The sequence below is a fragment of the Hipposideros armiger genome, unplaced genomic scaffold (assembly GCF_001890085.2).
Source record: "Hipposideros armiger isolate ML-2016 unplaced genomic scaffold, ASM189008v1 scaffold_160, whole genome shotgun sequence".
In the NCBI taxonomy this organism is placed as follows: domain Eukaryota; kingdom Metazoa; phylum Chordata; class Mammalia; order Chiroptera; family Hipposideridae; genus Hipposideros; species Hipposideros armiger.
Genome location: NW_017731510.1, coordinates 947972 through 974138, shown reverse-complemented (window position 1 = coordinate 974138; position 26167 = coordinate 947972). Strand labels below are relative to the sequence as shown.

The 26167-nt window shown below is 44.9% G+C and overlaps 1 protein-coding gene across 1 annotated transcript in view; it reads left to right on the top strand.

The window, feature by feature from the left end:
* The window catches only part of MIPEP (mitochondrial intermediate peptidase), a 207202-nt gene extending 202350 nt beyond the window's left edge, over positions 1 to 4852 (top strand). The window contains 1 exon segment of the mRNA XM_019651433.1: positions 4591 to 4852. Coding sequence (XP_019506978.1) covers positions 4591 to 4688 — 98 coding nt within the window. The 3' untranslated portion in view covers positions 4689 to 4852.
* The last annotated feature ends 21315 nt before the right edge of the window (positions 4853 to 26167 follow it).

The following is a 26167-nucleotide window of genomic DNA, read 5'->3' as shown; positions in this document are numbered from 1 at the left end:
GGGCTCCTAAGAAATTGCAAGTCTAGTCATCACCCTTTTAAGATTAAGACTTGAAGACAAAGGAGACATTTTTGTCAGCTTTTTTTAAAAAATCAAAGAGTTCTTGGAATTTTTTTGACTCTACACACATATAAAAGCTAACTTCAATTTTCCTTATTTGTGGAACTGCCTGAAATCATTGTTTTTCTTTTAATTCGGTGTAGAAGTTAGTTCATGTTGACACTTGCAAAACATTTAAATCTAATTAAAGCGAGGATGCCCTAACAATATACCAAGTGCATTCTTGCCCCAGTAACTGTTCTTGATCTTTTCGGGTCCTGACATCCTCCTTTTTCAACCTTCATCTTTAGCAATCACATAACATACAAAATTACCGAACCATTTAGCTTTGACCAGGTTTTACTTAAAAATACCACGAGTGTATGTTTTTCTCTGGTTGTTGCCACAATTGCCATTCTCTGAGATGCAGGAATGATTGAAGATGGGGAACTGGAGAAGGATGTGTGCTCGTTGGGTCTGTCTGCTGAGAAGGACAGGGCAAGGTCACATTTACATTGGCAGCTTGTCGAGTGGAAATGAACCACTTCAAAGGGACAGGAGGGCCATGCTTAACTAAATAGGTTTGCTCTGAATAAGTGGGTTTTACCTCCGGACAGTTCTAGTCATTTAATTATAAACAGCCAGTCATTTAATTATAGAATGTTTCACGTACTAAAAGGGATAAAATGGTGTCATAGATTAACCCGTGATTGAAAGCCATGTTTAAAGGTTTTCCCTACAACTGTTCTCTGTGTTAAGAAACGGGACACAAAGGAAATGCCTGAAACCTGATGTATTCATCAGAATGCATCTACCTAAGTAATAACCTACATCTAGAAAATTCGATGTGAAATGCACGACTTGAGCAATCAGCAGGGACTGCATTTCTGTAATTAACACAGCTGGGCCAGAGGAGATGCCTTCTTTCATCCATGGAGATCATTTTACTATAAAAAGAAAGCTGTGATTTGAACTTTAGTTTTGCAAATAAAGACATAGCAACAAAATTCTCCTCTGGTAGCTGCTCCTTATTTCTCAGCTAGTTCCTGAGATGGAGGTATTAGAATTTGAACTTGAATGAGGATGAATATATTACAATCTTATTGTTCTTAACTACTCCAGATCTAGTTAGTGGCTTACAAATATGTGTTTGGAGCTACTGTTTTTCTGTCCCCCATACAAAGCAGTCCTTGGGCTGCTTCTACACAGTCACTCTCTCTGGTGGGAATGACCACATCCATGTGACCGGTCCTGGGCCTGGCCCCCTGAACTGTGTGTTCTCACTGCTGACTGAAGCCTGGATGCCTGCACGTGGGTGCCCCACCCCTCAGCCCCCCACCCAGAAGCTAAACGTGACAAGCTCAGTTTCCCTTCCCATCCCTGGTCACTCTGGCTCCGAGTCACAATCTCCTCACTTTGTGTCTCTCCCAGAGTCTCCCCCACCCATACGCCAGCTCCACGAGGACCACTTAGTGGTCAACATACATTCTGCATTTCCACCTTTCTGCCTTTCTTATGTCGTCCTCACCACGTGAAAGACCCTAATACGGACTTAAATCGTCCCCGTGTTTCAAGTTTCTACTCGGATCCCCACCTTCCACAAAGCCTTCTGAACCTCTCCATCGGAATTCACCTTTCTTCCTCTGTTCTCCCACCCGCAGCGCTTCGTGTGCTCTTAACATCCAATTTTCTTTTGTCCAGACATGGTATATTGAACATTTTCAAACATTCAAAAAAGTTGAGTGAATAGTACAGTAAGCACTCATGTACTTGCCATTTCGATTCTACAATTAACATTTTGCTATATTTGCTTTATCATGCGTCCAGCTGTCCATCCTTTCATCCACCCATCAATCTATCCTATATATGTAATATGCATATTCTTTCAAATCAAGTTACAGACATCAGTACATTTTGCCCCTAGGCACTTTTGCAGGCATAGCATGAACTAGAGTTCAATAGTTGTTTTCTTTTTTAGTGAAAATTTATATATGGTGAAATATGCACATTTTTAATATACCATTTAATGAGTTGTTTTTTTAAAAGATTTTATTGGGGAATTGGGGGAGGGGAACAACGTTGGAGGAATCGGGGAAGGGAAACAGACAAGTTGCTGTAATTTTGTTCTTCAGTCTAGTTGTGGAGGACGTTGCTTCACTGGCCCATGTTGGTATTATCATTGCACTCTTCCCGGATGAGGCAGTCGCTCGCCGGCCATTGGACGGCCACTCACTGCAGCTCACATTAGCTGCTGGCCGCTCACGTTGGCTGCTGGCCACTCATGGTAGCTTACGGCAGCCCACTGCAGCTCCACTGCAGCTTACTCCGTCACCTGCGACTCACGGCAGCCCAGCTCCAGGTCGAGCTGTTGTTCACCATCTTAGCTATAGAGGGTACAGCGTCACTGGCCCTCAAATGGGATTTGAACCGGGGCCCGGCTGCTTGGAGCTGGCATCCCAATCCAACTCTTAACAAACGCACCACTTGGCCGGCCCCATTTAATGAATTTTGACACATGTTTACACGTTTATAACACAAATCACTATCAATATATGTAACATTACATCACACCAGGAAGTTTTCGTGTGTCCCTTCTAAATTCATTGCCATCTCCACTGTCGAAGGTAACCACTGTTGTGATTTTTTTCAACCATAGATTGAATTTGGCCCATTTTTGAACTTTATATAAATGAAATCAAACAGTATGTATTCCCTTGTGTAAGGCTTCTTGCATTCAGTGCATTGTGTTTGAGGTCCATCCATTCATGTTATTACCTGTATCGGAGGTGGGTGGTTCCTTTTGTTGTTGAGTGGCATTCCATTTTATGAATATACTACATGTGTTTATCCATATCTGGTTAATGGAAACTTGTGTTCTTTCCAGTTTGGGGAGATAAAATCCTTTTCTTTGTTGACATGCTTTCATTTCCTTTGGGTAAATATCTAGGAGAAAATTGCTGGCTTATAGGGTAAGTGTGTGCTTAGTTTTAGAAGAAACTGCTAGACATTTTTCCAAAGTCGCTATGTCATGTCACCCTTTTAGCACTGATGTGTGACAATGGGTTGCCCCAGCTCTGCCTACACGTGGTGGTGTCAGGCTTTGTCATTTAGCTGTTCTGGTGGGTGTGTCACAGTGTCTCATTGTGGTTTTGGTTTTCTTTTCCTGGATGATGATGATGTTTCATCTTCTTTTATGAAAGGTCTGCTCAAATCTTTTGTCCATTTTTAATTTTAAAAAATACTTTGATGATGAGTTGAAAGAGTCCTTTATGTATTCTGGGTACCAGTCCTGGTAGTGTTGAGTGTTTTCTCCCATTCTGTCTTTTCCTATTCATTTGTTTAATGGTTTCTTTTAAAGAGTAGAAGTTTTTCATTCTGATAAAAAACATCAACTTTTTATGGTTTTTATTTTCTGTGTCCTAAGAAACCTTTGCCTCCCTAAAAGTCACAGAGATTCTATGCTTCCTTTTAACACTTCATAATTTTGGCTTTTACACTTAGGTCTGTGCCCGTCTCACATTAACTTTTATGTAAGTGTAAGGGTCAAGGGTAGTTTTCTCCCCCATCTGGTACCCAGTTCCACACACTTCACTTTTGTGGTTGTGTCCGTTTTGCCCTCGTGTTGTGACTTTGCCTATTTGACTTTCCCTGATCATGACCTGGCCTGATCCTTTCCACACAGCAAATACTCAAGACATGTTAATTGAATTACATTAAAGATTTAGAGGATAATAGAGGGCTCTGGCAATCTTTTAATGTCTCAGTGTTGGAATTAGTTTTACGGGATCCATCCCTCAAATTACATGCCATGTATAGAGCCCCATTTAACCCTTGAGTTACATTACCTGCCAAGAATAGAGGTTGAGGCAGCAAGGTTGACTGCTTGAATCCTTGACTTCTTTGGAGTGAAAAATGGAAATCAATTCAACTTTTTATTAAATGAGTAATATATGCTAGACATGGTGCCTCATTGCTTTCCACTGCTTCTTCTTGTTTCATCTTTATAGCAACCTTGTGTGTTAGATGAGAAAATTTGAGTACTGGAGAGTTTAACTGATTTCTGCATTATGCAATTAGTAAGTTGCAAAGCTAGGAGTTCTCCAGGATAGGAAAATTGGAGGAAAGCCAATAACTTGACTCTGATAGAAGATTTCTGAAAAAGAATTAACACTTGATTGCTTTTTAAAGTATATAAAACTTGGTAATCAAACATATTAAATTCTGAATCAACTCAAAGATAATTTAAAAATTCTTGTAAACATCACTCCAAGTATATAGTGTATCTGCAAAATAAAAACCCTTAGAAAACATATTTGGGCCTAAATCTCTATGCTAAATTTGGATTAGATAGTAAAAAGGCGTTGACATCCTAAATGACTTCAGGGTCCACACACTGCCCAGGACTTTTTGTCATGTTCTCAGAGTCAGGTGATGGAGCCAAGCTCCTATTTCAGAAAGCCAGATGTTCTCCTAGCATAGAGACTAGAATGTGTGTCTGTCCCTCCTGTTTTCTGGGGTGGATGTGTTGGCTGATGTTTTCTCTGTTTGCAGGTATGCTTCAGAAGCGTCCTTCTATTGATGACTTTGTAAGTGCCCTCGTCTCCGACTTGGACTTGGACTTCGAAACTTTCCTCATGGATTCTGAATGACAGAAACACCTTGGATCTTTCAAATCGAGGTCATGTAGATATTAGCTTTGTTGTACATGCTCCAGCTGTGAACACTCGTTTCTGAGTTCAGTGTTCACTTCTGTAATAACTTCTGAAAAACCTCAAACGGATGGAAATTGGAATAAATAATTTGTTTTAATTAAGCTGGCTTTTAGCCTGTTTGGCAGATTTGTGAACATATGGAAATCTACTCAGTGAGCTAGTAAAAACTAGAGCACAGAGTTGTTAAATTTAAGGCCTGGACACTTCCTTAGTCTGGCCACTCTCCTGTTGAACTTTCCCCCTCTCCGCTGATCGTTAATTGGTTCAATTAGACACTTCATTAAAAGCCAAATTATTTTAGTTTGAAGCAGTCTTCAGGAAGATTACACATAGAGCTCTTTTGAGCGATTACCATTTCTTCAAACCACTATGCTAGGCTTTGAAAATGCACTTGGGGTTGTCCGCTACAATGACCAAGGAACGAAGTATGGTTCCCAAAGTCCCTGCCATTGACTGCAGCTTTCAGGCAGCACCCAGATGGACTCAGAACAGACCAGACTTGAACTCATACTCCTCTAGCTTGATTACGAGTGTCCAAGAACAAGTGGAGGTACAATTAGTAAGTGATGTGCCAAGAGCCAGCAACTGAGGAATAAGGAAGCTGGGATGTAAACCATGTCTGTATTGTCCTGAACCCATCTGTCTTCCATTATTGCGTACTGTATCCCTGTGTGTTAATAATAGGAAAGAAAAGATTTAATGAGTTTTTCCCACTGTCAAAGTCAAGAATTTAATTATAGACTTTAAAATAGCATCTGCTAGCAGCCTCTTGCTGCTTCCCACTAGTGACGGTGCAAAAAGGCAAAATGAAGAAGCCCCAAAGCCAGGACCCAGGTGAAACCTGTTCACAGAACCTGGAGGAACTTCTACAAGCTCAGAGACAGATGCGACCGGATGAAGACATGTCAGTGACCCACCCATGTCAGGTCCACCTTGATGCAAGAGGACCCGACCTGTCATTGCCCCCCGCACTCACACTGAGTGAGCGCCAATCAGAAGGCAGGCCCGCTGGCATGCCACGCCCGCGGTACTCACCGTGGCCCGTGCTGCCCCTTATTCCGCTCCCGGCTCCTCTCACTGGGTTTCTCAGCCTGTGAACACTGGAAACTTGTGAACGCAGACAGCCCTGGGGCAGGAAGCAGCAGACGAGGCAGTAGTGCCTCCTCCATACCCAATGCAAAGCTGGGGCAGAGAGGGCAAGTCTTGGGGTGATGCTGGCACCAGAAAGGGCCCCAAGACCAGTGACCCTGGAGACATGTAGCTGTTTGTGTCCTTCACCCTATTTATTCACAGAATCTGAGCCAAGGTAAGGAAAGATCTTCCCTGGCAAACTTGAACTACACAAATGCTAACTCTATTCTGAGACATGGACTGGGAGAAATTGATATAAACCTGCAGCCAGTGACAAGTAAATGGGAAAAGGTGCTTTCACCGGCTCCCCAGTATACCAGCAGTGACAAAACCCTGGGTCTTCGTCAATCCGTTTGCAGTTGAGGGTGAGCAAGGAGAAAAATCTGTACGGAGCCCAGGCACAAACATTCTTCAGGAAAAGGAAAGGGAAAGACCATGAGGAAGAGCGTAACTTGGAAAATTATACTGTAGAGGAAATAAAGCCCACGGTAGAAACACTCTCTGGCATTGTCAGTGAGATCTGAGAAAACACGGTATCTAAGAAAGCCCTAGAGAAAGAGCAGGCAGAAATAAAATAATAGGACAAGCTAAAAAAGAAGATGCTTAGATTAAGAAAGAAAGAAATGCAGAGGACTGAAATACAATGCTATGATTTAAAACATTATCAAAGCAGAAAAGTGCAAAATGGCTTTTTTGCACTTTCGCAAAGTGGCAGCCTCGGTAATCATCCCAGGATGGAGGGATGCTGGGTGGGGGGATGTGGGGAAAGCTGGGAGCGTGGATGGGGGGAGAGGACCACCCCCTCCACACTGTAGAATTCCTGAAGGGGAAGCAGGAACGACTGAAGCAAAAGCAGCAACAAAAACCAAATTCTCGTGTCCTCTTGTGTTCCCAGCATTCAGCATGGCCGGTACCACATTGGAGGTACTGGGGTGAATACATGCTATGCAGAGAATTTAAGAAAATTTTCTTGACATGAGAAGAAAAAAATGATTTAAAAGGGAATCCTTGGTGGTTGTCCATCAGTGTGACTGTTCTTGATTTGATGCCACTGAACACTTAAAAATAATTAAAATGGGGGCCGGCCGAGTGGCGTGGCGCGTTGGTTAAGAGCTGGCTTGGGACACCAGCTTTGTGCAGCAGGGCCCTGGTTCGGATCCCACATGAGGGCCAATGACACTGCCCTCTACAGCTAAGGTGGTGAACAACAGCTCGACCTGGAGCTAGGCTGCCATGAGTTGCTGGCGATGGCGTAGGCTGCAGGCCCTGCTGCAGTGGGCTGCCATAAGCTACCGTGTGTGGCTGGCAGCCAGTGTGAGCTGCCGCAAGCTGCCGTGAGTGTCTGTCCAGAGGCTGGTGACCGACTGCCTCACCCAGGAAGAGCGCAATGATAATACCAACATGGGCCAGTGAAGCAACGTCCTCCACAACTAGACTGTAGAACAAAACGACAGCAGCTTTTCTGTTCCCCTCCCCCAATTCCCCAATAAAATCTTAAAAACAAAAAAAAATTTACAATGATCCCAGAATTGCTGTAATTGTAAAATGCTGTTGTATGACACCATTAAGAGCCAAAGGACAGTGAAAAACAAGTTTTGAGAGGGAAAGGCTGAGATGCAAAATGGCATTCTCAGATATACGAGGGCTCTGGAAACATCTCCACTTTGTACCCTTCTTTAAAAATTGCTAAAAGAATTAGTAATTTAGACCAAGCATCAAAGCAAAGAAAATCTCTAAGGAGCTTCTAAGAATGCAGAGGGGTCACTGCCTCTTTTTACAATAACAGCTGGATAAATCATAATAGCAAATAATTTTATTATGAATGCTTTTCCTTATGATGGGAATAAACCCATAAGCACACAGCAATTCCTCTGGGAAAATTTCTCTGCTGTAGTTAGGATTTACCACCAGCTTCAAAAGTCCAATTTAAAGTACTTATGACTATGTAAATACTAAAAGAAATAATAGAAATAGAACTGGAGAAATAATAGAAAAAGAACTGAAGGATAATGAATACATGTTCATATGGTTGTCTTTAGTATTAATACCCAAGGTTTAGCCTGATTTGGTAAAAGTAATTAAAATAAACAATTAGTAACAATAGTGCTTGACATTTATTTAGCATTTTCCAGTTTACAAAGAACATGGCCATGCAGATATCTCATGCGATGTTTACCACCTACGAGGTAACAGGGCAGGAAGCATCCTGTGTTTCTTGTGAGGCACACAGGCTTGGGAGCCTGTCCAGGGCCACAGAGCTGGTGCCTGGCAGATGCAGGGCCAGTGGCAGCTGCTGTGGCTCCTTGCCCACTGCCCTTCACATCATGCACGTCCTCAGACCACCAGACCTATTTTCTCTGGCTCTTAGGGACACATTAGACAGTGACATAGGGTGCTGAGTGGTCCCGTGACCCACACAGGCCATGCGCCTTACGTCCTACTCCATTTTTGTGCTTGAAGCCGGTGCCAGCAGACAGATAGAAGATCAAGTGAAATATGATGTAATGTTACAACATCAGACCAGGAAAGACCCAAACTTGAGTTAGGATGGAGAGGAGAGACAGAAATTCTGGAATACTCATTGACAGAACTTGGTAACATACTGAGTAGTGGCAGGGTTGAGTTAGGTACAGATGTTACCTGTGTGTTCATGTAAATAAATAATGGCCCAAGCTTGGTTTTAGAAAGAAATGCATGGGGAATCAAGACCTCGGCTCAGGCTTGTGGTGGGACATCAGCGACTGTCCTTCAGGTTGATACATTGCTTAGCCTGCATCCTTTCAGTGAGATCAAAGGATGAGCCGTTCTCCAGGTACATTTATCTGTCTCATCGACAAAAAAAGTCGTGAAGGAATGTGGCAGGTTCCTTTCTTAAATCCAGGTGCATTAGGCCAAGGTACCCCCTTGGTCTGAGGTTAATTGCATTTCACAGGCACTTTACTTGTGCTTTCCACTATTTCATCCTCACAGCAATGCTTTGGGGTGAGGGGGACGGTCCCCATTAGAGTGACACTTGGGAGAAGTCATATAGAAGCCAACCTGAGCACATGCAGTAGTGTGGTATAAAATGTGGATGGTGCGTCTTAATGCCTGCCAGTGAGGGAACGCGTCAGGAGGAACGAGTCTGAAGCAAAATTATGAAATCCCTGGTATGGTAGGTAGGTGCGAATTGGGAGATTAACTCAAAAGAATGTTCACAGTATCCGTGTGGTTAACTCACCTTGGCAAAGCAGGAGGTTTTAACCTGCCCATATCTGAATTGAGAATTTGGCTTTTTGTAATATGAAATAAGAAAGGATTCAGGACTATAAAAATATCTAAATACATAAAAATCCCAGGAAACATAGAAATATTTACTGCATGAATGTAAAATGCATTTGACCCAGGGAGGCCCCAAAGTAGCAGACAGAACATTTATCCATTCTCCCTCCGTGATGCAAACACCAAACAGTGAGATGCCATGTGGGATGTCAAGTGGCATGTCATTTTTGGAGCCTTTGTCCTAAATTCCAGGGGTTTGTCTATGTTACTTGTATGTCTTAGCGACACAGCAAAGTCACCCTCCAAAATCAAACTCCTGTCCCAAATCCTCCTGAGTCACTGTGACTGGTGCACCCCACGCTCCCCAGCTGCCGAAGGAGACACCCCGTGGCCCTCCTCCTGGCCCCTCACCCGTGGAGCTAACACTCGTCCTCCCTGCTACATGCACGTCACTTACTTGTTTCGTATCTGTCTCAGTAAGGCAGGTAGCATGTCTTACTCGTCTCCGCTTCCCTTTGCGAATGACAACTGCCAGAAATGTATCAGAACATTAGTAAAAGCCTCCAGGGTAACCTGGGCGAAAGGAATAAGGGTCCAAGTATGTGCAAAGGAGCAGCCGCCACAGGAACTACCACTCGGGCGGGCTGGAACCATGGAAGGAATGGAGGGTTGGAACCTGAATCTCCTGGGATTTAAAACTCCGACAAATAATCATTCACAATGCTTGGGACTTATGGAAATTTCTCTATTTATTTGCTCCCATCATTGCTTTAAGAAGAACCACGAAAGGGCCTGTCAGAGAATGTGGAGTGTGTTTTTTTGGAATTTGTAAGAAGGGTGAACCGAAGAAACACCCAGGAAACCTGGACCGAACCAGCCCCAAGAAAGCAGTCCCAAGCCCAGCTGTGTCTGCCTTAGAATTGGTGTGGAAACCTCTCCGACCTGTCTCCCTTCATTTCTAGTCCAGTGTATTTTACGTGGCTAGTTGGAGAAAAGGCATTGCCCATGGCAAGGAAGCGTGACCCAGATCTTTGTTTAATTCTGAAATACAAGCTGTATGCTGGTGTGCAGGTATTCAGCAAAGCCTCGCAGAAGCAACACATGACCATTCAGCGGAAACTGTTTTTGTGGCTTTTATATGTTGAGTCCACATCAAGGACAAAATCATTTTGGCTCTTTCTTACCAATCGCAGGGCACAAGGGGACTGTTGGTTAAGAGCTTGGAGCAGGAGTGAGGGCTCCTGGGGAGCAGGCAGGAAGCCCCCTCCCTGAGAAAGGATTGCCTGTCACATCATCCCACCTGTGTGCTGAGTCCAGGCTGCTCTGAAGAGTTCCACTGTGAGCTTTTTAACTCAGAAAAAAAAAAAGTTTTAAGGTGGATTCATTAAAATTTATTAAATTTAGTACCAAATTGTGTTTAGATTTCTTCTGATGCTGCTTTTCAAATATAGTCATGTAATTGCTTATGCCTAGCTAGTCAGAAAGATTTCTTATTTTTACACACAAAAAAGAGTGGGGAGGCGGGGGGCAGAAGGCCTAATCGACCTAGAATTCCTCGCTTAGGAAAGGGATGGACCCCGGGAGGACAGCCTGCCGGGGACCTGCTGGCTGCCACAACCACGCAGAGGCTGGGGTGGGGGGTTGAACCAGAGCCGTTTTCCGGCACAGGCACCCTCAGTTAGACAGTTTGATGAAAAGGAAGCACATAATAGGTGCTTAGCCGCCATGCAAGTGCAGCCACCAAGTGCATGGCGGCACTGGTTATTCGATGAATTCTGAAGCACTCAACTCACTTCTTCATGAGGTGATTAGGTAGGTGCTCAGACGGAAAGACGGAGAGACACATGCATTAGAAAAGTCAAGACTTGGGCTAACCATTTGTTACTGCTGGAGAAAAAGCACATAGACTGAGAGCAAAGATCATAAATGTGCACAAAAGACTGCTAGGAAGATGCGAGATAAGCAGTGTAAACAACTCTGTGTAGCTCGACGTGTTTCTAATAGAGCGCTCATTGTCTGCAGCCTGTTTATGAAAGAAGCCAGGTCCGTATCACAGATGGCTCTTTAATGGCAGACTTAGGGCTCAGTGTGTGTCCTCAAAGTCCCTTTACTTTTTAGGGTGGAAATTAAAAATAGAAAAAGGCAGAACATGTGCTGTGGTCTGAATGTTGGTATCCTCCCCAAATTCGTAGGTTAAATCCTAACACCCAACGTGATGGTATTAGGAGGTAGGTCCTTTGGGAAGGTGATTGAGTCATGAGGGTGGAACTCTCATGAGTAGGGTCGGTGGCCTAATCCTAACACAAGACGCTCCAGAGAGATCCCTGCCCCTTCTGCCAAGTGAGGATACAACCACGAATGAGACCTAGAAATCAGGAAGCCAAAACAGGCTGCTGCCACTGACACAGTGCCTGGAACATAGAACACAGATGTGGGAAAGCCAGTGCTAACAATCTTCCCACACACACACACACACAATCTTGCTTGCCAGCAGAAACCAGGCATGAGGGGATGGGAAGGTGGCTTTCAACACACCTGACCTTCTAATCTCACAGAAGTGTATCTCATCAGTGGTCCCTTATTCACTAACAGAACACATGCGGTAGTGTTTAGATATCCAGCCTTTTTACATGAAAAAGTCTTCCCTCGTCCCTGAATCCATCATTACCCAGACACATGTAGCTTTAAATGGCTTATTTCTGTTAAAGCCCGCACCATCTCCAACATGGAAAACCGGAACCAGGAAGTAAATGTCCTGACTTCCTCTCCCACATCCAGTCCGTCCCCTATGATTCTCCCTCTGTCCAGCTGTCCAGTTCCCTCCTCTCCTCTCTCTAGACAGCCCTCTGACTCAGCCCCATTTCCTGCCACCTGAACTGGTACCGTCACTGCTTTAGACTCTTCTAAAGCACGTTGCTCACCATGTCACATCACCGCCAAAAGACCTGCACTGAGTCCCCTTGAATATTTGAAAAAAATGCCTAACTGATTAGCATGAAACTAGCGGCTGCCCACAGCCGGTCCTGTGCACCTTGCACCTCACCTCCCACAGGTGTGCCCTTTTCCGGCAGCTGCTTCTGCCTAGAATGGCCTGCCTTCTGTTCTGCATGCCCAGATCCTGCACTCACTTCAGGGTTCAGCTCACGTGCCATTTGCCTGAGACCAAAAGTAGGTTTCCTTCCTTTGATCTTGACTCATAGCGTATAATTAGATCTTTTTAAAAGCTCTTGCGCTTTCTACTTTATAATGTATTTATTTGTGAACATGTTTATCACCCCTTGTTCCCTAAGGTGAAAAGCCATGTCTCACTGGATTGGAGTGGGTCCCTTTCATTATGTCAAACACTTTATGGCAGCTCAGTATTTAATTAATGGATAATGCAGATTTTATGGAGTTCCTATGCAATCTACATATTACTGTGCTCTTCTATGCCATGAAAGGGACGAACCTGGAAAGAGAGAATGAGGTCTGGGCAGTTCCTGTGTTCCCAGCACCAGCAGTGCCTGACACACAGCCATTACAAAGTATTGAAATGAACAGAACAGGAAGTGGATCGTGTTGGTCAAAGGAGGGAAGGGTTTCTGGAGTGGGGAGAGTATCCAGTGCCGCAGAGGGTCAGGGGGGTGCTGGCCCATGGCTCCCACGGAATTTGGGAACTAAGGGAATGGTGCGTGGAGACAAAAGCCAGACAAAAATAGTTAAGGAATAACAGATGAGGAAATCGCAGTAATGTATAGATTATTCTTTCAAGAAACCTGCCCAATAGAGAGAATGGCAATGGCATGGCATATGAGGCACAGCTGATCTCATGGTCATCTGCTCTGAGGAGCACAGAACCCGGCCTGTCAACGTGTGACAGCAGCAGAGGGGGCTGTCCCAGAGGTGTGTGAAAAGTGCAAAATGATGCAATGCACACCCCTCACCAATGACAGAGCTTTATTGTCACATGCCCAGCTTGCTGTAGTCTATGTACCACATTCTCAAGGTAGACATTTTGATCATTAATTTTACGTGTCAACTTGGCTGGACCACAGTGCCCAGATATGTGGTCAAACACTATACTGGGTGTTTCTGTGAGGGTGTTTTTCGATGAAATCAGCACTTAAATTAGTAAGTTTGAGTGAAGCAGATTGTCCTCCATAATGTGAGTGACCCTTGTCTAATCAGTCAAAGCCCTGAATTTAACAAAAGACTGACCCCTCTCCCCCCGCAAGCAAGACAGAATTCTGCCAGCAACACGAGCCCAACCTCTTCAGCCTGCTGGCCCACCCTACAAATTTTGGACTTGCCAGCCTCCGTAATTGAATGAGTCAGTTCCTTAATCAATCAAGATCTCTCTTTCAAGATATCTCCCTCTCTCTCTCTCTCTCTCTCTCTCTCTCTCTGTGTCTCTCTCTCTCTCCACACACACACACACACACACACGCACACACACCCTATTGTTCCTGTTCCTTTAGAGAAACCTTGACTAAAACAGACTTTAAGAAAGTAGATCTTGCTAGTTGGGATGGGGTGGAGATGGAGAAGGGGAAGGCATGAGACAATACAAATTGGTAACTACAATATGGCCTCAGGGATAGTAAAGACAGTCTGGGGAATATATCAATAATGTTGTAAATATTTTTTAGGGGGCCAGATGGACTCATGTCTTGTTAAGGAGACCACTTCATAGACAGTGTAGAGGCCTGACCACCACACTGTATTTCTGAAGCTGATGTTGAATAATATTGTATGTCAATTATAATTATATACATATAGTCACAGGACGTGGAGTAGAGTGTGGGAGTGGAGTCAATGGAATTGTAATAGATAAATATGATATCGGGGGTGGGAGGGCAGTAGATGGGGGAGGGGGTTGTTTCTGTGTGAGGGGTGAAAAGGACAGCTAGTGCATTATTCTGTACACCTGAAACTAACAATAAAAATAATAATAATATAAAAATATTTTCAAAACTAAAAAAATAAAAAGAAAGTAGATCTTATCCAAGGATGAGAGTAGAAAATGGATGATATATTAGCCATAGTAAGTGAAGCATAATGAAAAGAACTGGACAGATGGACAGAGCTGGGAAAAAAGAAGACATGATGGCCTCCTGTGCACATTTTAAGATGCCATGTGGGAAGAAGGATCAGACTTATTTATGGTTCCCAGAGGGCAAAACTTCAGTGACCTAAAGGTGTAGAGGCTGTCTTGTTTTGTTTGTTTATTTGTTTTTAAGATTTTATCGGGGAATTAGGGAAGGGGAATAGCCAAGTTGTTGTCCTTCAATCTTAGTTGTGGGGGGCGCAGCTAGCTGAGCTCCAAGTCCAGTCGCTATCCGGCTGCCCATCAGCAGCTCATGGCCGGCAGCTCAGCTCAAGGTGCCGTGTTCATCTCAGCTGTGGGGCAGGGGGTAGGGTGGGGGGACACAGCCCAGCAGCCCATGCAGGAGTCGAACCAGAAACCTTGTTGCTAAGAGCACACATTCTAACAACTGAGCCATGCTGCCACCTGTTGGCAGCTTAGCGGCAGCTCAGTTCAGAGGCAGCTCACTGGCCCATGTGGGAATTGAACCGGCAACCTGTTGCTCAGAGCTCGCGCTCTTAACCAACTGAGGCACTCAGCCGGCCCCCGACGCTGTCTAGATTGATTCAATATAAAAACTTATAAATATTTTACTACAATTTTTAAAAGTTAATAATGCAACATACCTAAAACCATTGAATTATACACTTTAAATGGGAAATTTTAGGAAATGTGAATTTTAGAGTATGTGAATCTCAATAAAGCCATTTTAAAAAATAAATCTATCTCCCCAATACACTATGAACTACCTGAAGCCAGGATGTGTATCCTTTCATCTTTATTCAATGAATAATAAAGTATCTGTTACAGCATTGTCTGCATCTTCATCAAAGCTTCATTGGTGGTTAGCAAGTTCTTGCTAAGTGATCTTTTGCCATAACAGTTTTCTTCCTGACTCTGGTAGATACGTTTATTTTCTTTCCTTATGTGGGTGACAGGCTTCAAAAGATGTTTGATTGGAAGTGCAATTGTTTTTGTGTGCTTTCTTGATTGATGAAACATTTCCATTTTGTTATGAAATTGGAACTTTCAAGAAGAATCTAGTGCATAATAATGGTTATAATTCTCACTTCTCTCCCTTTTCCTTTTAATGTCTACCTAACCACTTTTTACTTAGTTTTTACATCTCCAGAGGTAGATGAAATATTGTCAGGTGAGAAAGTTAGAATGAAGATTGATTTTTCTCTTGCTATGCAAATAACTGTGTCAATTTATCTTCTTCCTACAAGATTTTTAGAAACACAAACATTTTGTTTGTTTACTCTTACGATTGCAAATGATAGAATGCAAACTTGAATGAACTTGAGGACAATGGTGGATTTCTTATAAGGACACTGCTAGGGTGTCTCACAGCCACACAATTACTGTCAACAGGGGTTAGGATGCTTTTGGCTGCAAATAAGATAAACATAGACTCAAACTTGGGCACTAGACTTATTAGTGTGATCACTTCGTAAGTTACCTAAAGTCTAATCACTTACGTTGTACACCTGAAACTAATATAATATTGTATGTCAGCTGTAGTTGAAAAATAAAAAATCTGGAATGAAACTGGGTTAAACCACAAGGAAAAAATTATCATGTCATATAGTTATGGGTGATCAAGGCCATTTCAACTCTGTTTCTACGGGTTGGGACCTCCAGAGCTGTGACAGCTTACTCTCTTTATCAAGAGGATTCTGGGCCCCACCTCTTAAAAGAAGGGGTATTTGCTAGAAGTCGAAATTTCCCTTCCTTAGTTGACTAACATGTTTCCAAGTATATTAAACAGACTTGCTTAGGAAATGGAGTCAGTTCAGGTCCTTCGAGAAGCAGATTTCAAGACAGGATTAGAAGTGCAGGAGATTTATTGGGGAAGTGGCTGTGAAGGATAAACAGAAGTAGGCAGGGAGAGCCTTTAGACACTAATGCAGGTCTGACACCTGTGAAAGGAGAGGGGTGAGGGAAGATTATCTGTCAAGAAAACTCAAGATCTTTGCTCACCCTCGCCCCCTCACCTCCCGTTTTGTAAGAGGAGGTACACATGGGCTGGGGCAGGGGGGGGGGGCTGTTCCGTGTGATGTGATGGGCAGTAAAGGCTCTCTTGTCTAACCTTGGGCCCATAGGATGGGGAGGGCCACCCCGAGTTCCCCCAGGCCACACCCAGCCTCAAGCTTCAGGCAGGTTATGCTTGAGCAGAATAATTTGTTAGAGATTTTCTTATTTTAAAAAACTAAACAGATTCGTGTAAAAATATTTAGAGAATGGAGAGAACATAAGGAAAAAATACCATAATACATTGGTATTCCCTCAATTTTATTTTTTTTTTTTTTACAAATTGTTTTGTAACCTTTTTTGCTTGAAAATGTGACCATTTTAATTGTTACGTATTTTTCTATACTCTTTTCAAAGGCACCATAGTATTCTGTTGAATGTTTTTGAGGGTCTTTGAGAAAGTAGCACCAATCTATCTCACCCCAATCAATGGAGACAGAAGACAGCAGGTGGAGAACCAAACTATCACCCTTATTCCTAATTAAGGCCAAATTGGAAGGCGTGGCTCACAATGAGAGACCAGTCGGGCTTGCCAACTCTCACCGGCAGTTCAGACCATGCGAGAACCCACTTCAGGGAAAGCTTAAAGCAGGCAGCTCTCCAGGCCCCGGCCTCCCACGGGCCCTGATGGAGGAGGATGAAGGACGGGCTACCTCTCCAAGCAGGCGGCCTTTGAGCACCTCCACCCAGCGCCTGTAACTCACCAACCGCTGTAACTCTGGGGAGGAGGACGGGTGTAGAAAGAAACCAGATAAATTGAGGAAAAGCCCACAAAACGAGGCTAAGCAAGAGGCATTCCCCTCTTACATATAAAGGTCTTAACATTTATTCCACCAATCATCTCGTGTACATTTATTTATGTTGTTTCCAAACAACACTGAAATTAAGTAACTTTGTAATTAATCCTTGTGTACACTTATGGTCATTCCCTTAAGATAAGTTCCTAGAAGTGGAATTTCTGGGCTGAATAGTATAACATGTTTAAAGCATCTGATGCATTTGGCCACATTTCCCTTTAGAAAGTTTATATCAATGTGCATTACCGCTAGCTGTATATGGGAACATGTTTCCTTTACACACCCCCACTCTGGACTGTGGTTGCTGGTCCTTGTGAATTTGATGAGCAAAAGACATGCACTTCAGTGTGATTCCAATTTTGAGCAGTCCTAATGGAGTTTTCCTGGAGGGTAAGGAGGTAGGAAGTGTGAGGGAAACTGTGCTGTTTCACAAGTCTTAGAATCCTGAAACGGTCCCGAGTCCCTCCACTTTTGTAGACAGATCTTAGTTTCCAACCCTGGAGGTATCATAGTGATGTTGAGAGAGGATAATTCTGGGCAAATACAGTTCCTTAACAGTTCTGGGGCCTGGGGCAAGAAGAGCCTAATGTCTTCATCATTACATGGAAGCCCCTCCCTTTCGAATGCGAGCCACGTAGACATTGCTTGGCCTGTAGTGGACAACGAATACATCGTAACCCTTCTAGAACCACCTCATAGCCTCTGGGGTAGAATGGGCGTTGGGTACATCTGAAATGGGCCTCTCTTCTCTCTCCCGTCTTTGTGCATATCTGCCTCCTTTGGAAGTGCAGAGAAGAGGGGTGCTTAACAGAACACTTTGGCATCTCTGGGGCTTCTGACCAGAACACTACCTACTAGGGTAGGTCTCCCGAGCCACCAGGCTTTCTTGCAACTGGTAGTTGGCCCATCAGCCCTTCACGTGCTTCTCCATACCCTGTGTCCCTCACACCTGGGGGTGACGGTGAAGTTCTCGGGATCTTCACGGTGTGCTCCCATACCTGTGTGGAGTCTTGTCCAATGAGCTCTTCCCAGTCCCCGCCCTGGCCAGTAAAAGGCCGAGCAGGGGACGGGAGTGCTCAGCAATCCTCGCTGCCCTCTTTGTCTGACAGGTTCCCCACCTATGACTCACCTTTGTCCTCAGACAGACACCTTAGAAAAGGTCTTGGATCCAGCTCCAGTGGCCCACAGGGGCGTCCTGGCAGCTGCAGGCAGGCCCAGACCCAGCCTGGGCATCCATGATTTGGGGCACACCTCTTTCTGGGAGCTGCTTGGCTCAGAGCTTCAGAATCCCTTTTGTTTCTTTCTGGAAGTTTGTGAGGAAAAGAAGGTAGGAAACCAACATACATCTGTTCCTTCTGAAGACCAGTAGCAGCTTGAAGAACATGGGGAGATCAAAGCAGCTAAGTAGACACCCCTCTGAATGGAGAGGTGCAAAGCCAGAGTTAACCAGACTTGGTCTCTGATGCAAGGACTCGCTGAGTTGTTTGATGTCACTTGGTGCCATCTGGCCAGTGGTCTCTTTCCACCAGCAACACGGTGTGTGTGTGTGTGTGTGTGTGTGTGTGTGTGTGTGTGTGTGTGTGTGTGTGGTGAGATGTGCTGGCCATATTTCATCTCTCACTGCAGGGAGTCTGCCACAAACAGCACTAGACATTTATTTACTTATACATTTAATTGTTTACATAGTTAATAAATTTGGTTTGTAAAACTCACCACCTGGCACAAGTACATGTTTAAAACATTTGTACACTATGACTGTAAATAAATCACCTACTAAACAGCGAGTCCTTCAGGTGGCCCCCACAGAAGACACAGCTCTCTGCTTGATATGCATCTGGGGCTGACCTTCAGCTGGTCAGAAATCATCCCAACACTAACACCGCCGAAGGCCTGGGCCGCCTAAACGCCAGCTGCGCTCTTTCAGCAAATCCCGTGGGAGCTGACAATTGACAATCCCTGTGTGCAGCGCTGTGGTAAATGCACAGAGGGGTGTGATGCTGCCCCCGCCCCCAAGGAGAGGAGACACAGGCCAGAAGGAGCCCCTTTCCGGGCAGAAGGGAGGTGCCTTCTGCAAGGAGTGAAGCATAATAAGTTTGCAGGGGCAGGCTCTGTGGGGTGCGTGGGAGCACGTGGGGTACATGGGAGTAGGGTGCTCTGGTCCTTCCCCATGAGCCCCGGACAGGTCCCATTAAACTAGGAATAGACAGCAACCCCCTCCAGCTGTGTCTTCTAACTGTCTCCTCCTTGCTCACAGCTCCCTGGTCACACGTGCCACCTTTCTTCTCCTTGTCCTTAACAATTCTTTCTCACCTGTCTCCACACTTACTGTCTCCACTGCCTGGTTCTCCATGGAGACTTCTCATCCTTGAGGTCTCAACTCAGATGCCATGTCCTGGGAGAGCTCTTACCTGCCTCTGCCTAAGACATATTCTCACCAGCGCCACCGGCTTAGTCTTCTCACTCATGTATCAGAATTGGGAATTAGCATCTGATTTATTTGACTACTTGTCCTTCACCTCTTGTCCTCTGAAATGTAAACTCTCCAGCGGCAGAGACCTCATCCATCTGGGCCACTGTTGAATCCCCAGCATTTAGAAAAGAACCTAACTGACTCATCATGGTGACTCAAAAGTGAAGGGATGATTTCAGATGTGTCTCACCTAAGATGAAAATTCCTCCATTACAACCTAAGATGAAAATTGCTCCATTAAAAGAGAGCAGTTTGCAGGGACCAGTTAACAGTAGGGATGGGCTTCGAAGGGTCCACGGAGCACCTAAATTTATATGGAGAATTTTGTGTGTGTGTGTGCATTTTCCGGGCAAGAGGGTCCAGAGTTAGCCTCAAATTCCCAGAGGGATCGTGACACCCTGCCTGCCTCTCCCCAGACAAGGCCAAAACCTCTGGTGGGCTCCAGTCATCCTGTGGGTCTGAGTCCACACCAAGGTGACTTGAGAAGAAAGGGCAGGGGCTGGTGTGGGACAGCTCCTGGGAATTTCTCAGGGTCAGGGTTTCTCAGACAGAGCCCTGTGATTCCCAGGAGGTCCACCAAGGACCTTAGGAGTCACCATGGGGGCATGACAGCCATGGGAGACAGACTTTACACAATTGGGCTTCCACCTGAGATTTCGTTTAAGGAATGTTTTCCACTGCTTTGGAGAAAGGAAGGGGGCGGATGAAAGCCCTTTTACAAGTACTTAAATGTCAGTTCAGCTTACTTGGAAATCGTTTAAAGAAGAATCTGTTTTCCCAAGTATTTATTTCAACTCAGCTATTCCAAAGTCTGGAGAAACAGAGCCTGAGGTCATCCCCCTGGTGCAGGAGCTTCTGTCTGCTCTGCAGGGGTTGGAGGGAAGAGCCCTCTGCGATGTGCTCTGGGCTTTGCAAAGTGGCACCCCAACCCCTCCAGGAATGAGTCCTCATAGGGAGCCCTCAATGACCTTAAAGTGCCTGACCTCCCAGGTGTCCCTGTGCCACCCCAGGCATCGAATGGCCCTGGGAAGGGAGGAGCAAAGACAAGAAGCCACGAAAGCACCTAGGCATTGGCTTACGCTGTGTGCATTGGCTGTGGTTCACCATGTCTTCTAATCCTATTACTGGCAGGTCACATCCTCCCCAAAAGACCAACTCGCACCTTTCCCAAGGGAGTGAATAACCTCCTAATGCCATAAACCGAACAGGCACGGTGAGGAATCATGCCTGAGAAACAGAAATCAAAGGAGAACTGGGATGAGCAGCCTGTCATGGTTTTGTCATTTATGGGATTTTAAGGCCTCCGGGTAAAATGATGTTTTATCTTTGGACAATGGCATAGTCTGCATAGAGAACCCAGAAGGTCTGCGGGTCACCTGTCAGGCCCTGCATTTCCTGAGCTTTTCACTGTCAAGTTACTGTCCACCACACACACAAACACACACACACACACACACACACACACACACACACACACATATGCACGCATGCACGCATGCGCACACACGCACACGCAGACCCCACACGTTCACTTATAAGATGCCCCTTCCAAGAACACTAATGTTGTGCCTGCCTCACAGAATTTGGAAAGAACTCTTTTTCCAAGGTGATAGCATCCTGATTTGAATTATTACTTCATTTCAAAAAGGGGGTGGTTTTGCATGGTCAGTAAACTTCAAAGCACTCCGCATACAAAATGGTGGATTTTCAAATCTGAGTTGGTTTTCCTGATGCTGGTTGGTTCCCACAGACACAATCAGCACTCCACAAGCAAATTTATTAACCATAACCATTTATTATGTAACATGTCTTTAGACACTTCAAATGTAACCCCTGTAATGAAAATATTCCAAACTTCTTTTTTCTCCCCCGAAAGAGATTTGGAATGAAATTAAATACAATATTCTTCTCTTTAGGGAGTCAGATGTTTTTAAAGAATCAAGTTGCCAAATACTCCTTACTCTAAGATGAATGTTGTGGGATAGGAGAAAAACGAAAGCTAAGGAAAAAGGACCTTTTGTGAACCACACAGTTGTAAACAGACACCATTTGGCATCAAGGCAATGCTGTCTGTGTGGTGTGGGGTGCAGGACCCCCCTCTGCTGCCCGCAGAGTTAAGGGCGCAGCCGGAGGCCCATGCACAGGCCAGGCGCTCCGGTGGGGGTCTGGGCCTCGAGTGTGGCTGGGAATCCCCGGGGTACCTCACACTCCCTGCCATTCGAGAATAGCCACACACTCACATGGTCAGTATTTTCTCAAGTTGTTTCATCAATAGAAAGTTCTAAAGGCAAACTGTGAGGTCGAACATCACACGCCTGGGTCAGCAGCACAGGCCTGGCCGCCCGCTCTGCCCTCCTTCGCCTGACGTGGCATCTAGCACGTCTTACTTGTCTGCTACACTGACGTAACATAAATGATGAAAACACACGGTTCGTTTCAAGAGGACCCTTGTGAGTTCTGAGCATTTGATGTTCTAACGCTTTAAAAATTGTGTTAAAATATACCTAACATAAAATTTACCATTTTAACCATTTTTCAGTGTACTCTTATGTGGCGTTAAGTACATTCACATTGCTGTGCAGTCATCACCACCATCCATCTCCAGAATTTCTCATCATCCCAAACTGAAACTCCTTACTCATTGCACACTAACTCCCCATTTCCCCCGACTCTTCTACTTCCTGTTCCTATGAGTTTGCCTACTTTAGATCCCTTGTATAAGTGGAATTGTATGGTGTTTTTTCTTTTCTGTCTTTAACTCGCTTTGCCAGCTCCTTAGATTCTGCATTTAAGGAGAAGGGAAGAAAGGTAACAAATGGCTGATTTTTTTTGTTGGGACAGTGCATATCTTTCCCCTCCGTTTCCCAATGATTTCTAATGTTGTCATGGAAATATGACTAAATTATTCATTGTTAAAAACTTGAATTTACTCTTTCTATTGTCTCACTTTCATGTCATTCACCTCTTAAGTAAAAACTTTAGATCTTGTGACTAGATCGTTATTAAACTCTTTCATATGTTTATTTTAAATAAAACCAGTGTGGAGCTAGCTAGCACTTTCAGAAATCTTCCTTTGAGGAAATGCTCATCTCTTTCTCAGGGTGGGACAAATACATGTGTGGATGTTATTCTAAAGTGTCTTGAACTATCATGAACTGTAAGAATATAATCATGGCACTGAAAGAAAGATGAAACTACTTCCTGTGTGATGAGCCATCAGGGAGTTGAACACACCAGTCAGATGGGAGGGAACTGGATGATGGGAGAAGGTCGGTGATAGAAACCTGAGACAAGCAGAGGCGGCCCAAGTCCAGGGCGGCGGTGGGTGAGGGGCACTGGACAAGGCGAATCCCCAGAGGACAAAAGGGATTATAAAATTCTCCATACCTAGAAATTAGACTCGAAATTTTCTGAAAAGTATTGAAGATTCTACCAGCACTGAACATGGTAAGACTATTTCAGGCCACGATATCTTCATTAAGCATCATTCCAGCCCCATGCTAACCCTGTTATGGTATAGTGTTTCCTGCTTCGTGTATTATTTGTCACCCATGGCAATTTTGATCACTTTTTAATTTACTTTAGTTTCTAGGTAACTCTTCAAAAAACAAAGGCAAAAACACGACACCCTGTCGGCTTGTCAAGGACAAAAGAGGTGTTTTTTGTGATTAAAGGTCTGTAGAGGGAGTGGCTCAGGGCTGTTTGCAGCCAAGCATGGTGGTGGTGATGACAGTGGCCCCTGGACATCCTGGGGAGAGGATAAGGGAGAAGGGGACTAACCTTGCAGCCTCTTTCTGCCTAACATTTGCAAAAAATGACCACCCAGCCACATGTTAGGAACTCATGAATTGTTTGGAATATTTGAGGTCATATGGTCAGCCTCCCACACAATGCAGAGCTAGCGATCTATAGCTCATTAGCTAACGGCACCCAGTGGGTGCCCCTATGCACCCAGGACAGAGACCTCAGGAGGACAGCTCTCTAAAACTGTGAGCAGCCAGGAACACTTTCTAGTCAGGTCATGGGTTTTAAGTTTGGCTATTGTGTGATGTGACGATCATCTCATAAAAGCATTTTGAAATGCACATAGAGTGTGAGTCTGACTTTCCTAGAAGTCATGAATGAGTTAAAAGGATTATGAATTAATCATGCTTGTTAATGAAAGAGAGGGTTCATCATAGCTTACATATGTCTGATGGTAATAACCATAGTGTTTATAGATGCTGTAAGTGTCTCAAGAATGTGTTAGAAAGAGTATGTACAAAGAAATGAAATGTGTACATCATTCATTTGAGAGATTAAATGGAATCCTGACCTGATCTATTAGTGCTTGTGTGTGTGTGTGTGTGTGTGTGTGTGTTCCTGGTATCTCAGAGGCAGGGGCTCTGATGGCCTGAGGACTCTGCTGCAGAGAAGCTGTTACCTAAGTGGTAAGTAATTACCATTTGTTACTAATTTGCTGAGTTGGAGAATCTGCAGGATTTCTTACAATATGCTATTAAATTCTTTACACACACATCTCCTACTATATAGGACACTCTCCTGAGGATGAGGATCGTGTTTTTGTTTCTCTTGTATTTAACACAACATCTGGCCCACAGCGGGCATTTGAGAAAACTTTGTTGAATGACTGAATGTTGGGGCAATTTCATCTACCTTTAGACGAAAGTGCTGTGAGAACTTTACTGGGCTTCTCACCTAGCTTCTGGAACAATGCTTTGTGCATATTAATACTAGATGAATGGCATGTAGAGACAGATTACCTAATTATCAAGAGAAATAGATAAACTTAAAAAAGACTAAGACCAAAAGACATAGAGGTCTATGAAAAATGGGGGAAAACTAGAATGTAATATTTATCTGATTAGTTTACTGATATGCATGCCTAAAACGTATTATTTCTGGGAGGTAATCCACATTGACTCTATCAACTCAACTTTATTGTGGAAGAAAAGAAAGTAAAACCAATAAGCAAATGAGTAAGCTAGAACTCGTACTCGGAGGCCACAGCAGAGGAAACACAGGTTCAGAGTTTGGCGGATCCAGGCAGATTCCTGGATCAGCCTTTTCTAGCTGTGCCACCCTTGTATGGAAAACTAGAGTTTTAATATCTACCTTGACGGGTTAAAGAAAATCCATTTGCTCAGTGCCTGGTATTCAGAAATTCATATCCCAGTCCAGTTGAAGGGATAAGCATGAAAAAAGTCTGTAAGACACTTCCGGTAAGATGACGGAATAGACAGACGCTGTGCCGACTACCTCCCAGGATCACACCAAAATTACAAATAATTTGTAAGATATCCAACCTCGGAAGTTCCCTGGACCCTAGATGAGGAGAACCTCTAAATGAAGGACTTAAAGAGGAGGCCATGTCAAGTCCGGTAGGAGGGGCGGAGATGAGAGAGGGCGAACCCCATGAGGGACACCTCAGCGGTGGGGAGGCTTCTCCGGTTGGGGGCGAGACCCTCCGGCCCCACACCGCACTCACCACCCCAGAGTTACGATGCCGGGAAGAGGAATTCTATGATAGCTGGAAGGAGAAAATAGTGAGGACTCTCTTTGCTCAACTCGGTGAGGCTGAGGGCAGCTGGAGAACCAATGGAGCCAGTAAACCGACTCGCTCGCTGGTGAGCACTCACCCGGTTCCTGATGCAGGGAGTAGCTTTGTGAGCAGGGCCCAGGAGCTTCCGGGAAGGACTGAACTGAGTGCCTTTGGCGCGGGAGCTGGAGGTTTTTGGGACTATTGTTCCCCTGGTGTGGAGCTTGCACATGAGTAGTGCACAGGAGGGAGCCATTTTTTCAGGGCTGGGCCCTCCCACAGAGGCTCAGGTCTGGGACTGCACTGGTCTGCTGGAATTGGTGCAGGAGTGCGTGTGTGTGTGTGTGTGTGTGTGTGGGCGCGCGCGCGTGCGTGCATGAGCATGAGGCCTTGGATCCCCACCCTCCACACTGTTTGTGCTGCGTAGCCAGGGAAACGCCGGGCAAGCGCGCTCCGACTATAACAGACTGCTTATTGAGACCCGGAAGTGTGCAACTCGCCTTAAGTCCCTGATTTCCATACTGCGCGTGCAGAGTTGTCTGGGTGGCAATTGGCTGTTGGGCTGCTTGGCCTGATCTTTGAGCGGCTGATTGGGACAGGCTGAGACAGGGAGTTTTCCTGGGAGTGTAGGGCCATGAGCTGTGCACCTGCGGGATTTGGCCGGTGCTTTCCAGGCGAGTTTGTGTGGGCTGGCTGCCAATGCAGGAGTGCATGCTGCTCTCACTTGGTGGGGGCCACTGACCACACCCTGTGGTGCCTTGGGGGCCTTCCCTGCCCACCTAGAGCTGTGTTTCCAGGGGCACCCTGAGCCCCTGGTCCCTGGCTCCTAACTCTGCAGGCCACAGAGGGTTTTTTGCAGCAGCAGACAGCCTGCAACAACCTGTGAGGATTTTTGGTGGTGAGCACGGTTCCAGAGCACACAACAACTAATTGTGGGAAGCTTACTTCAAGTCTAGAGGGAGGTCGGTGCATGACGCACTGAGCCCTTCCCCTCAACAGCTGGTGCTGAGTCACCCAGAATCTCTCTATTGCTGAGCAAGGGTCTGCAGATTAAAGCGGGCGGAGAGCCCCTCCCTTTTGTTTTTCTTTTTCCTTTTTTTCCCCTTTTTCTCTTTTTTT